Consider the following 14,392-nt stretch of genomic DNA (forward strand, 5'->3'; position numbering starts at 1 on the left):
CTCCAGAGAGCTTAGACTGTCGGTAAAAATGAAGTAGTGCTCAGGTGGGAGAGTGCGAATGTACTCTAAGGTGTAGTATATAGCCGCTAGCTCAGCAATATATACCGAACATGGCTTTTGAAGCATAAAGGTGGCGCTATGAAATTCGTTGTAGACACCGAATCCAGTCGAATCATCGGTTTTGGAACCATCTGTGAAGAACTGTCTGGCCCCGCTAACATGCCCGAACTTACTTGCAAAAATTTGTGGAATACCTATGGAACGAAAAGATTCCGGTATACCGGTGATCTCATCCTTCATAGAGAGATCAAAATCCACAGAGGAGCTGTCGAAGTCTGAGAAGTTGTCACGATTGGTGTTAACCGGAGATGGGCTTACCTCCAGCGTCATGTACCAGTAGTACACACTCATAAAACGAGTTTGGGGATTCTGTTCGAGCAGCTTTTCGAAGTTTTCTATGACCAACGGATTCACAACCTCGCATCGGATGAGGAACCGGAACGACAACTCCGCAAAGCGGTCTGTCAGAGGCTGTACACCAGCAAGTACCTCTAAACTCATTGTGTGAGTCGAGTTCATGCAACCTAACGCGATCCGAAGGCAACGGTACTGAACCCGTTGAAGCTTCAGCAAGTGTGTTTTCGCCGCGGATTGAAAACAGAAGCTACCGTATTCTAAAACCGATAGAATGGTTGTTTGGTACAGCCTGATCAGATCTTCCGGGTGTGCTCCCCACCATGTTCCGGTAATAGTTCGCATAAAGTTGATTCGTTTTTGGCATTTCTGTATCAGATACACAATGTGCTTCCCCCAGGTGCATTTGGAGTCGAACCAGACGCCGAGGTATTGTGAAGACATGCTATGAGTGATTGTCTTACCCATCAGAACGAGCGGAAACTTTGCCGGTTTGTGTTTTTTAGAAAAGACAACCATCTCAGTTTTCTCCGGAGAGAACTCGATACCCAGCTTGAGAGCCCAAGTAGACAAATTGTCCAAAGTATCCTGTAGTGGTCCTTGCAGATCGACTGCTATTGATCCCGTTACAGAGACAACACAGTCATCCGCAAGCTGCCTTAACGTGCAGTTTTCCATGAGACAATCATCTATGTCTCTAACATAAAAGTTGTAAAGAAGGGGGCTTAGACATGAACCCTGGGGGAGGCCCATGTAGCTAATTCGTGGAACTGTCAAGTCACCATGAGCGAAACTCATCTGCTTCTCAAACAGCAAATTATACAAAAAGTTGTTAAGAATTGGGGAAAGGCCACAGTCGTGTAGTTTGTCGGAAAGAACATCGACACAAACTGAATCAAAAGCACCCTTAATATCCAAAAACACTGAGCCCATTTGCTGCTTTTGAGCAAAGGCAAGCTGAATTTCGGAAGAAAGCAACGCAAGACAGTCGTTCGTACCTTTGCCTCTGCGGAAACCAAACTGTGTGTCTGACAACATGCCATTCGATTCAACCCATTTGTCCAGTCGAAAGAGAATCATCTTCTCCAACAGCTTCCGTAGACAAGACAACATCGCGATTGGGCGGTACGAATTATGATCCGACGCGGGTTTCCCGGGTTTTTGAACAGCTATCACCCTCACTTGTCTCCAATCATCCGGAACGATGTTGTTATCCAGGAACTGATTGAACAAGTTCAACAAGCGCCTCTTAGCGACGTCGGGGAGGTTTTTAAGCAAGTTGAACTTGATTCGATCCATTCCTGGAGCGGAATTGTTACATGAAAGAAGAGCAAGTGAGAATTCAATCATTGAAAACGGCCTATCCATGTCGTCCCTATCGTCGGAAACATCACGAATTATTCGCTCCACGGGCACGGAATCTGGACAAACTTTTTTTGCGAACTTGAGGACCCATCGAGGAGAGCTTTCTCGATCCTCGTTGACCGACGACGCGTTACGCATTCTTCTACCGACGTTCCAAAGAGTTCTCATCGAAGTCTCGCGCGACAAACCCTCGACGAACCGACGCCAGTAACCGCTTTTCTTCGCCTTGATCAAGTTCTTGAACTTGCTTTCAAGGGAAGCGAACCGCTTGAAGTTTTCGACCGAACCGCGTTTCCGAAACTCTTTGAACGCCGCGGATTTCTCGCGATATATTTCTGTACACTCACTATCCCACCACGGATTGGGGGGTTTCCTGCGAACCGACGGACCTGGCACTGGTCGACGTTGTGCCTGACGCGCACTACTGATGATCAGTTCTGATAGAAACTGATACTCTTCCCGCGGTGGAAGGACTTCTACCGATTGTTCACCGTCGATAATTGCTTCTGCGTACTTCTCCCAGTCAATGTGCTTGGTGAGATCGTAGGCGATGTCGATAGATGGAGGTTGATGTGACCCATTGGAAATAGAAACAACAATCGGCAGATGATCACTACCATGAGGATCCTGGATAACCTTCCATGTACACTCCAGCGATAGTGAGCTCGAACAGATTGAGAGGTCTAATCGGCTGTTTCTAGGGCTGCCATCTTGAGCTGGAGGTGCCACTCGTGTAACTTCTCCGGTATTCAAAATTGTCATGTTGAAGTCGTCGCAGAGGTCATATATCAACGTTGAACGGCTGTCATCGTACAGTTCCCCCCAGCCTGTACCATGGGAGTTGAAATCTCCCATGAGCAGCCGAGGCTCGGGCATAACCGAGCAGATGTGGGCGAGATCCCTGCGAAATATTGCAGTTCTCGGTGGAAGATATATGGAGGCAACACTGAGGGTTTTACCTCGGATAGTCACCTCACATGCGACGGCTTCAATGCCTGTCATCGGATGAAAATCGACTCTGTAAAATGAGTGCTGCTTCTTGATCCCTAGAAGCACTCCTCCGTAAGAGTCGGATCGATCAAGGCGAATGATATTATAATCGGGAAAAGGTAAGGTTACATCAGGTGTCAGCCATGTTTCGGATAGTGCAAAAACATCGCATTGTAAATTGTAAACTAAAAATTTAAAAACGTCTAATTTCGGTGTAATACTACGACAGTTCCAGTGTAGAACCGAAATCGTATCTTCGACCTCGGTGGTTAAATTAGCCATCGAAAGATACGATTGTCGCAAGGAGGGGCATTTTAGAAGCCAACTGCTTCAAAAGAGGGGTCACGCAAGGAAGAAGTCCTTTTACAATGTTCTTCACGGAGTCTGAAGCATTGAAGAAGCTGAGGATGATGTCTACAATGCCAGAGAGCGTAAACAATGGCGCACCCTGAGGTTGCTCCTGGTGCTCCGAATGCTGTCTTTCCGGTTGAGAATTCGAAAAACGTGGGACATCTGGGATTTTAGATGTTCCCGGGAGTGATGGAAAGTCTCGTTCGTCCTGGATTTTGAATCCCGGAGGGGAACGTTTTGTGGCTTTCTTACCACTCTTCAAATTTGTCATGGTGGGTTGGGGGTCGCTGCTAGGCAGATTCCGAGGTTTTTTGGTGGGTCTCTGGAGCCTCATCCGTTTCCTCGTTTCACCCTTGAAAACAAAGGGAACCCCGTCCCCGACCTCAGAGTCAGAGCCCTGATCATCGAGAGATAAAGACGAGTAGATGTTACGGGATTCAACGGTCGGGGCAGCTTTTTTCAGCATTTCGGCGTAGCTTCGCCGTGATCGCTGCTGCAGCGATCGTTTTTGATGTTTTTTCTGCTGTATGTACCTTGGGCAGTCAATCAGATCATGTGGACGGTCGCTGCCACAATAAACACACTTGGGCGGCGTTTTACACGCACCGTCCACATGTCTCTCCCCGCATGTTGCACAGCGAGGTTTATTGCTGCAGTACTGGGCGGTGTGGCCCAGCTGCTTGCAATTGATGCAATTCATTACCTTCGGTACATACAGCCTCACAGGTAGCCGAAGTTTGCCAATCACCAGCAGATCTGGTAATGCAGATCCGGAGAAGGTCACAGAAAATTCTTCAGATGGTGTGTAAACCTTCTTCTCGCCCTCCTGGGACACCGAATGCAGTTGCCGGCAATCCAGTATCTGGACAGGAGGGAGAGAAGGGTTATGGAAACGACCACAGCCTTGCATGATCGTTTCGCAGGTCAAAGATGCATCGGCGACCTTCCCCGAAATCTCTATCGACGCGCTTGGTAGGTAAACGAAGTACTCAAGTGTAAACAACTCGCAGGCTACAATCTCATTAGCGTGTTTTCGGTCGCCTACTGTCACCCGAAGCTTAGCTGTACCGACCATGTCAATGGAGACAACGGAAGAATACCGCTTAGTCAGATCCTTGCTGATTTGAACGGTGTTCAAACGTTTGCCTTTGGGTCGGAAGAAAACAACATATGGCCCGCCAAAGTCGGGAGGGTAGGCCTTGAGGCGGGGGGACGTCGAAACAGATTTACTGTTGGTGTCCATTGCAGAAGCACCAGGGTGAAGGGATACAAAGGGATTAGCATTTACATCGCCTTGTTGGCTCGAGCAGTCCGATGCCAATAACGAAGCTTCGTTGATGCGGTACGATGTTCCCCCGCCATCATCATCATCGCCCATTGTGGTAGCTAACTACCACCACGGGTCACTCAAAAATCTTAAACTACCACTATCACAGGGACGAGAAATAATCAAAAAACAAGGGACAAAATTAACGCTACAGGAAAAGTGAGAAAAAACTGCTTATGTACCAAATTAAATCTAATCAAAGAGTCAGTGGAGAGGGGGGAACAACGAGAGGTAACTTTATGTACTTATCTTTGTGCACTCTGTTTAGCCACAGGCTCGACGGATGGCCCGCACAGGGAGGAAGCGAGCTGCTGCTGAGCGCCCGACGCTGCGCTGGTGTGCGGCGGTTGAACGCTCTCTGCTCTTCTCTCGGTGGGCTGTTTTGCGGCAAAAATTGTGGCCTAGCCAACCGCACGCGTCCCACTAGGGATTTTCACTTCAACACTTGATCACTCGGAAAACTAGCACTGGAAAAAGCCACCGAACTGGATAGTATCGGGAGACAAACCGGACGAACGAAAAGTTGCGACTGTCTCGCACGAACGCTCGCCAAAGAGTGGGGTTGAGGTTTCTCCAAGGATTTCTTTACTAATTCTGCCTGTCATTCCCAAAGAAATTCCCTTTGTAATTTCGCCTGCGATTTTTTAAGGATTCCTGTAGGAATTTCTCTTGGAACGTCAGCTAAAATTCTACAAGGATTTTTTCAGGAATTCTTTCTGGAATTTCTCAAACAATATCAACTGAGATTTCGTCAGTAATTGCTCTTAGGAGTCCACCAAGAATTCCTGGAGGGTAACCAGCAGGAATTGCTTGATAACTTCCAACAAGACTTTCTGGTGGATTCCACCAGAAATTCCTGAATGAATGCCAGAAGTATTCTTTGAGTTATCCCAGCAAGAATTCCAGAAGGAATCTCTAGCGGGTTTCCGGCAGGAATTATTTAGGAAAAACTAAGACAAGTTTCTGGAGGAATCTTCGTAGAAATCCCTGAATAAAACTCTTAAAATTTATTTTTATATTTTACAGCTTCTGAGTATCAGCCGATTTAAATAAATAGTTTGTCCTGTAACGAAGTTATGAACACTTAAAATTGCTAAATCAGTATACATAATTGCATTTTCGGTTTGAATACAACATTGATAGCGACAGCCTATTTGTTCCATTAGTTGAACACAACCACGTGAACATGAAAATATGTTTACAGAGCAAGTTGTTAGTATAATTCTTAAATACTACAAAATGTTCAAAGAATATGGGTTGGATTCGATTTTCTTATGCCGCGTTCTGATGGTTCATAAGCGTATATTTGGTGAATAGAATCCTGCATTAAGCTGAAATTTCGATTTTTGTATAATCAACACTAGTATAACATGTGAAAAGGGCCTAAGTGCTTGCTGTAAATAAACATGTTTTGTTCGTTGTAGGGCCCAACTACATCCACCCACGAACATCAGCACCCTTAATAGATTGCCCGATAATTCCTTTTTCTGATAAGGGTGTTGGCGTGCGTGAGTGGATCGACATAGACCATACAGCGAGCATAACATGTTTGTTTACAAAAAGCTCTTAGGTCCTTTTCACATATTATGCTAGAACTTTGATTAGTAATCAGTCAATATGTAAGCCTCGTTCAGCATTCCATTTGTAAGTTATACAATATGGTAAGTTCCGAAACTATCGGAAATGCCTCAGGAACTATTCTCGGCATTTTATTTGAAAATAGTTTGTCAATTTATGTTGGAGGGGAATGGCGTTCAGTCTTTGGAGGAATAACTCAAAAACGGATTTTTAAGCTTTCATCCTGGATATTCGACATAATCACCAACAGTCGAAATTCGAAGAAAGTTTGTCAATTTAGATACCTTTAGAAAACCTCTCAGTAATTCCTTTGGAATTCGCCAATTGCTTAGACTATTTCTTTGGGTCTCCTTCGACAATTATTTTGTGACTTCTTTCTATAATTGCAATGAGAATTACTTAGAGTTACAATTTTTTGAGGGTAATCCAGTCATTATTTAAAGAATTTTCGGCAATTTCGCTGTAACTTGCTTCGAAAATTTCTTTCGGTATTTCATCAGATATAATTTTGAAATTTTTCTCAGACAAATTCTTTGATCCTTAACTTTGACTTTGGAAATTTCTTCAGAAAATTTCTTAGAGAGTTCCTTCGGAAATGTCTTTGAAAAAGTCTTCGGCAATCCTTTCAGAATTCTTTTTGTCATTCTATTAAAATTTGGTTGAAAATTGCTTCTCCGAAAATCGTTTGATGATTCCTAGGAAAAAAAATCAATAAATTATTTTGAGAATTCCTTCCGCCACTTTTTAGGCATATTCTTTGAGAATTCATTCGAAAATGGTTTTGTGAATACTAGAGAACATTTCACTTGCTTTCAGTCGTGAGCACCCATAGTGGTGCAGAGGACCAAATTGAAAGATCTCCACCCTAGGCGATTGCCAACCATCACCTTGATCTGTGGCCAGGTCAAATTTCTGTCGACTTGTTTAATTTCGTTGTTGAGGCTGTGCCGCCATAAGCCTTTGGGTCTACCTCTGCTGCAATGTCCTGCTGGGTTCCAATCCAACGATTGTATGCAGATTTCGTTCTCGCTCCTGCGTAGAGTGTGGCCGCCCCACCTCCACTTTCACTCTCGAATTTCTGTCGCTATCGGCTCTTGATGACATTGACGATGGAGATCCACGTTGGAGATCCAATTATGAGGAACCATGCCCGTATTATGTACCGCTGCCATCTATTGTAAAGACCTGCAACCATTGCGTGTTCTCCCCCGATACACACCAAGTTTCACTGGCGTACAGCAGCACAGATTTCACGTTCGAGTTGAAAATTCGGATTTTGGTGCGTCAACTAATCTGATTGTTTTTCCATACATTCCTTAAACTCACAAAGGTAGCCCTCACCTTCTTCATCCGTGCACCTATGTCGATCTTAGTGGCATTGATCGGCTAGCATTTGGCTACCAAGATATTGGATGCTTTCAACATTCTCCACTGCTTGCCCTGCTACCGTGAAGCTGGAAGAGCTGACCGTGTTTACAACCAACGATTTGGTCTTGTTGACGTTGATGGTGAGACCTGCCGCCGATGAGCGATTCGTTAGATCATCGAGCTTACTCTGCATATCAGAGCGCTGTTGAGCTAAGAGAGCAACGTCATCAGCCAATTCGAAGTAATTGGTGCTCCATGGTGATGGGCTGCCACAGCAATCCACATTTGGTTCACGATCAATCGCACCAACCAGGATCTCGTCGATTACGATGCGGAACAGTAGCGGTGATAGGATACATCCTTGTCTCACTACAGCAACGACCCGGATGGGATCGGTCAAGACACCGTTGTGCAGTGCTCTGCACGAACATACCTTGTATTGTGCTTCAATGAGGCCGATAATTATCTCAGGGATACCATTGCGCCTGAGGGCTTCCCACATGTTTCCGTGATTGAGAAAGTCGAAAGCTTTTTCGTAATCAATGAACACCAGGTAGAGAGACTCCTGAATTCATTGATTTGCTCCAGAATGATACGGAGCGTGACAATATGGTCCACACAGGATCGTCCGGCACGGAATCCGAGTTGTGTCAATCTTCTCCTGTATCTGGTTAAGGATCACTTTGCAGAGGACTTTGAGAAATATATACAGCAACATGATGCCCCGCCAATTATCGCATACAGTCAGGTCACCCTTTTTGGGTACCTTTACTAAGACGCCTTGCATCCAGTCGGCCGGAAATGTCGTGGTTTCCCATATGTTGCAAATAAGTGATTCAGTAGTTGTGCGGATACTACGGGGTCAGCTTTGAGCATCTCAGCTGATATGCGATCGACCCCTGGGGCCTTGTTCGATTTCATGCTACGGATGGCTGTTTCTATCTCCTGCAATGATGGAGCTTCGGTGTTGACACGGGTAATGCGTCGAACCCTTGGCGGATCATGCTGAGGTGTTGGTGGCGTGGCCGACACTTGAAAAAGGTTTCCAAAGTGCTCAAACCAGCGTTTCAACTTAGCCGGGTCAGTCAGTAACTGTCCAGACGGGCATCGTAGCATTCATGTAAGTCCCACTAAGGCGACGTGAAACATCGTAGAGGAGACGAATGTCTCCGGTGTTTGCGGTTTTCTCGCCTTCATCGGCTAGGGAGTCCGCCCACGCTTTTTTGTCCCGTCTACATGAGCGTTTCCCTTCCTTCTCTCGAGCCGAATAGCGTTGACGGGCTACGACTTTGGCTCCTCGTGTTTTCGCTCGCTCTATCGCGGCTTTGGCGTTCCTTCGCTCCTCTATCTTTCTCCAGGTATCATCTGTGATCCATTGCTTTCTTTGGGTGCCTAGTTTATCCAAATTATTCTCGCCGGTGGCGATGAAGGCGTTCTTGATGGTGCTCCGTTGACCCTCTACGATTCTACCTTCTGGAATATTCGCAGCACGATTCTCTAGCTCCTCGACAAAGGATCTTTTCACCGCAGCGTCTTCCAGTCGGCGTGTGTTGGACCGGCGCCCGATTTTCTCCTTCTGTCGATGGATCCTAGCAATGCGTAGTCGGATCTCGCCGATTAGGATATGATGGTTGAACGCATTCTCGGCGCTACGTTTGTTCCGCACATCAAGAAGGCTACGTCTCCATTTTCAACTGATGCAGATGTGGTTGATTTGATTTTCTGTGACGCCATTACGGGAAACCCATGTCACTTTGTGCATTTGTAGATGAAGGAAAGAGCGATACTCCAATCACCATGTCATTGCCACAAAACTCTGCATACAGCTCTTCGTTTTCGCTCAAGACCATGGTGTCCCATGACGTGCTCATAGTCCGAGTTGTCGGAACCAACCTTCGCGTTGAAGTCGCCCATGAGGATCTTGATATCACCTTTTCCGAATATTGTCTACGACAGCATTCAGTTGACTGTAAAAGTTCTCTTTGTCTTGCAATTCGGCAGCATCGGTTGGCGCGTAACATTGGATCTTGGTAAGGTTTCGAACCCGTCTTCTGAATCTGGCTACAATAATCCTCTCATTAATAGGTTCCCACTTCATGAGCGCAGCGTGGGCGTGAGCGCTGAGCAGGAAAACAACTCCACGGTGGCGAGGAGCGTGTTCACCTCGTAGGCTAGAGTATAGCAGAATTTGATTCGACGCCAATCTGTGTTCTCCAAAGTTCGGCCAACGGACTTCGCTCAGTCCTAGGATCTCAAGATTCATACGGCATGCCTCATTGGCTAGTTGTGCCAGTTAACTCTGCTGGGCTAGGGTTAATACATTCCAAGTTCCAATTCTTGTCCGTTGTTTCGCACTAAAAGCCGTTGCCGTTGAATCAGTTCGAAGTCTTTCATTTTCGGTTTCTATAACGGTTTCTTTGGTTTCGGAAATAGTAGGTTGTTGGCCTAAGGTCCCCTATCCACCGTGGTGGGGTTGGCGGTCTTTGTCATCGCTTGACCCGTGGAAGCATGAGGTAGGAACTTGAGGACCAGAGCTATGTTGGGCGCTCTCCTTTTCGACTCACCGTTTTGCAGCCCTGGAAGTCGAAGTCCAGAAAGATGAAAAAGACCCAAGTAAAGACCCAAGATGGGACTTACCGTCCGAGTTGTAGTACTCGGGTGCCCAAGGGTGTAAAGTAGGCAGCACGGTTGAGTTGGAGACACTACTGCATAACCTCTCACAGTACATTGAAACAACGTTATTCGCGATTGGGACTGTTTTAGCCTCGGTCCGGCAGCTATGGCGATTACACAGTGGTTGTTTCAGCATTTAAGATTGACTTTTTAAGTATGTAATGCAGCTTTTTGCTGCAGACAATATTACCATATTTTTTGTGTTTGCGATTTTACATGTGTGTGTATATTATGTGGTGAACACAAAGGTTACTCATCTAAGTGAACCTTCCCTACCAGCAACCTTTTTTCCTATGTCATTTGTGGACACGAAAAGTAAACACAGTCTCCAAACCACAGTCGTTAGTTACTAACTAATGCTCCTTTTGTTACCAAACGGCAAGGACGTGAGCGGCGCTGTTATTGAGCCCTTCATAAATGGAATTACTGAACGTCGTACAGTGAGAATGGTTATGACCTAACTCAGTCAACCTTTCAATACATTCTTTATGCATTTTCACTGGTTATGTTCAATCAAGGTACATATGTGCACGTACAGTCAGTCCAAGATAAAAAAAAAACTCTTATGTTAAGTATTGTTTGTCGTGTCTGTATCCATTTAGTCATACTTAACTTAAACCTATCTGCATGCTATACTGATTGTACTTCACGTCATACGAAATAACAAGCTCTGAATGTTATGAACGTTTGTTTCTCATCATCACGCCTGTATTATAATTGAACTATCTTTCACTATTCCCGTCTTTCTAGCAACAGATCTCGAAACAGCACAACAGCAGTACTCGTTGCACCGATTATACCATGCCCGTAAGACGACGCTGAATTCGTCCAACAACAATAGCGGCAGTAGTACCAACATCAGCAGTAGCAGTGGCAGTAGCAGCTACAACAATAATAACAACAATAACAACGGAAGCAACTCTATCATGAACCAACAGCACGGAAGCAGTCAGACAATAACCTCCAGCTCCAAGTATCCGTCGAGTCACCACGTGGGAGGACATCACCATCATCACCACGGCGGGATGCCCCACTCCCAGAGCACCGGAGACGTTTCGGCCATCTTCGGACGCGCATGACATGACACCCTGAGCAAAGCCAAGGACACCAGCAAGATCATCAGCTTGATCTAGAAGCTGGTCAGGCCGGGCTCCGTTCGGTTGTACGTCACACTCTACAGAATGCTACACTAGATTACGATACATAGGGGGCAGGGAATATCATAGAATCCGAAACTCTGTGAATAGTTTGTAGTGAAGTGTATAGAGTTTCGAGCGTATCTGAGCGAGACATTCGAGAGCATCTACGAAAAGAAATCTTGGATACTTTTTCAAAACGACGTATAATACACGCAAATCCTATGTTGATACGTCGTTTTGAATAAGTATCCGAGAAATGTTAATCAGTATCCATAATCCTCAGAGATTAATCTTCCTCCCACTGCCTTCCTCCCAAAAAAACATAGAGGAGTTCTCTCCCTAGGTGATGGATCTCCATAAGGTAGACTAAATAGAACAAAAGCATGTAGTTGAGCATACTGTAAATATAGAATGGCGGGAATCTCCTCATAGAAATGTGATTCTTGTATTTCCGACCGATGCGCGTGGCAATGGCCAGGGTCACTCTCTTATCAAGACTATAAATTGAGACGAGCTCTCCGAAGTGCTTGAAACTGTACTGTGCCGTTCGATATCTCTCAGCGAAGAAATATTTCTTGCAACGGCTTTTCTTTTCGGCTTTCAATTAGACTTATCGAAATCTTCATTGGTCATTGGTTTCATCGCACGGTCGGAATGAGAACCATCGAATCCTCCCCAAAAAGAACTCCCCGTATATTTAGCATAGAGGTAGATAACCGTAGCTAAGCGTTATAATCCATTGAAAGCCTGATGATGGTGATGATAAATGTGGTGATATTGGTGCAGCAGCCGTCATTGCTAATAGACTTTAGAATGTGAATGGTACCTAAGAATGATTCCTCTCTATCCAGTTGACAGGGATCCTTGACAGGCAGTTACGATATATTAAGAAAAGCTTCAATCGATTCCAAGTAGCGAGGGATGAGGACAGACCAAATGAGAAGCGATAGAGGCCAGGAACAGATGATTGAGAGTGTTCGAATCTAGTTTCGAGGCAATTAGTGTACTTGTACAGTATGACTGACTTTTAACGGTAACATTATACCATATATTCATAAAATATCTGTAATTTATTGTTTAAAGGAAATCAAGATGACAAAATTTAAAAACAATACACATAAGAAATCAAATACAGAAAGCTAACAACAGAGTTATTGTAATCAGCAGTTAATGCAAGTGATCCATAGTACGTAGTGGAATGAAAAGAAAAGTTTCGTTGACCTAAACGTTAAGATAACCTTTATTCGACAAATATTTGTTAAAAACTCTTCCGGAAAATCAAAGGCACTTAAAAATGATGATCGACGAGTCACGTGAGTGACAGCGCATGAATCAAAAAATAAATAATTGTTCAATTGTAATCACAGAGCTAAAATTACTTCAATCAAAAATGTTTTCAATTGCTAAACTCTTTTCTCCAGACAACACTATTGATTGCTATTCAAGCTGAAAAAATGCTGACTTACTATAATGCAAGTATAACGTATGGATTATCAATCTTATATAATGGACGAATTATTTTATGTACATTCTTGAGAATCAGTGAAAATCCGAAAATAAAAGTTTTAATTAATTACCCACAATAATGAATAACCACAAAAAAAATCCAGTCAACATTCACTACAAGCTAGACCTCTCCGAAAGCCAAACACTGCAAACCAAAAATGCGAGAAACAAGTAGCAACGCACTATTCACTTTCATCTGATTGAAGAGGGTACTTCGCTGAAGACGCCAAACGAGCACCTCCTCTTTATCTGCATTTCTTTGCCCACCCGCCTAGTAGGTATAGAGACGATGACGAGATGACGCTGGAATGTCCGGAATCTATGCGAAACGCATGGCAAATGCAACGTACCTTTTGGTGGTCGGCGCCATTGGTACCTACTGTGTATGTACATAAGCACGCCGTCGCGAAGTAGTTTATGAGTGATACTGTTTCGAAGATCACGCTTGTTGTGGCGGAGATAACGCCAGTGCTGCTGTCTGTTCAAGTTAACAGCCATGCGAAAGTTTGAACCTCGTAAAAGATGTGAAATAACACTGCTGAGACAGATTATGCAATGCTTGTGGCAATAATGGTAGAGGATACACTTCTAGTAGAATATGAGCTATTCAGGCCAAACAAAAGCCTCAGATTATATCAAGCGATAACAATCACTACCAAAGGCAGTAATTCTAATTCAGATATTAATTCGTTGTAATTTATTCACTATTCAATCACATGGTTTGATATTTTGTTATGGTATACAAGTTGGCGTTGTTTATCCAGTTTATACTTAAGCGGATTCTCCTTGAGAAGCACTTAATTCTGATCAACTTTGCCGAAGGAATTACATATACTGTTACCTGTTATGGTTTCAGAGATATTTTTTAAAAAGAGAGGGTGGCCAAGACTTTCAGATGTAACTCCCACCTTTACATCTGAAAGTCTTGGCCACCCTCTCTTTTTAAAAAATCAGAGGGATTTCATGGAAGTTTTAAGGAGGGAGTCAGCGGCGTTTAAATGTAGTTCAAGAGATTTCAGAGGGGTTTAGGGGGCTTCATAGGCTCTCAGAGTGAGATATTGGTTTTGCTTCACGGATCTGTGAATAAGAGATTAATCACAGTAGGCGGTCTAGTGCATTTATGTGTGCAATGAACTGTCATGTTGACAATGCTTGCATCCTTGAGTGTATAGTAGACCGTCCCAAAAAAATCGATGTTCGAAAAGTCAAGGTGCTCAACCCAACATTGACGAGTGACGTTGGTTTTTTATTGATTACATCACCATTACGTAATCTCTAAATGGAATAATTATTCCTACTTATCGAAAAAGGGCGCAGTAGTCGGGGATTCCATGAAATAATCTAGAACTTAATAAATACGTTGCTACCAGTAATCACGACACCCGTTAATGTTGTAATTATTCACATAAAAGCTTTTCGTGAATCTACTGCCAACCATCCCAGAATAAAAAACAATCCTTGCTTGAACCAAGCTTTCATTTTAAGCCTTACCTGTTTTAATATACATACATTAGAGTGGCACAAAGACCAACTTACAAAGTTTTTTTTCAAATATTTGAAATATTGTCCATTCACTAAAAGCGTAATATCTCAGCTTCTAGACAAGATATTTTAAATCTTTTTTTAGAGAAATGATGCATATAAATAGGTTCTATCAGATGTAGTTTCCATGGTTGAAAAT

General features: G+C 44.0%; 1 protein-coding gene across 1 annotated transcript in view; it reads left to right on the forward strand.

Moving 5' to 3' along the window:
• The window catches only part of LOC109401374 (dual specificity tyrosine-phosphorylation-regulated kinase 4), a gene marked incomplete in the record, with an annotated part of 426,866 nt that extends 414,283 nt beyond the window's left edge, over positions 1-12,583 (forward strand). Inside the window, 1 exon segment of the mRNA XM_062851247.1 lies at positions 10,817-12,583. Coding sequence (XP_062707231.1) covers positions 10,817-11,145 — 329 coding nt within the window.
• Positions 12,584-14,392: the final 1,809 nt, after the last annotated feature.

Source organism: Aedes albopictus, chromosome 2, assembly GCF_035046485.1.
Source record: "Aedes albopictus strain Foshan chromosome 2, AalbF5, whole genome shotgun sequence".
NCBI classification, from domain to species: domain Eukaryota; kingdom Metazoa; phylum Arthropoda; class Insecta; order Diptera; family Culicidae; genus Aedes; species Aedes albopictus.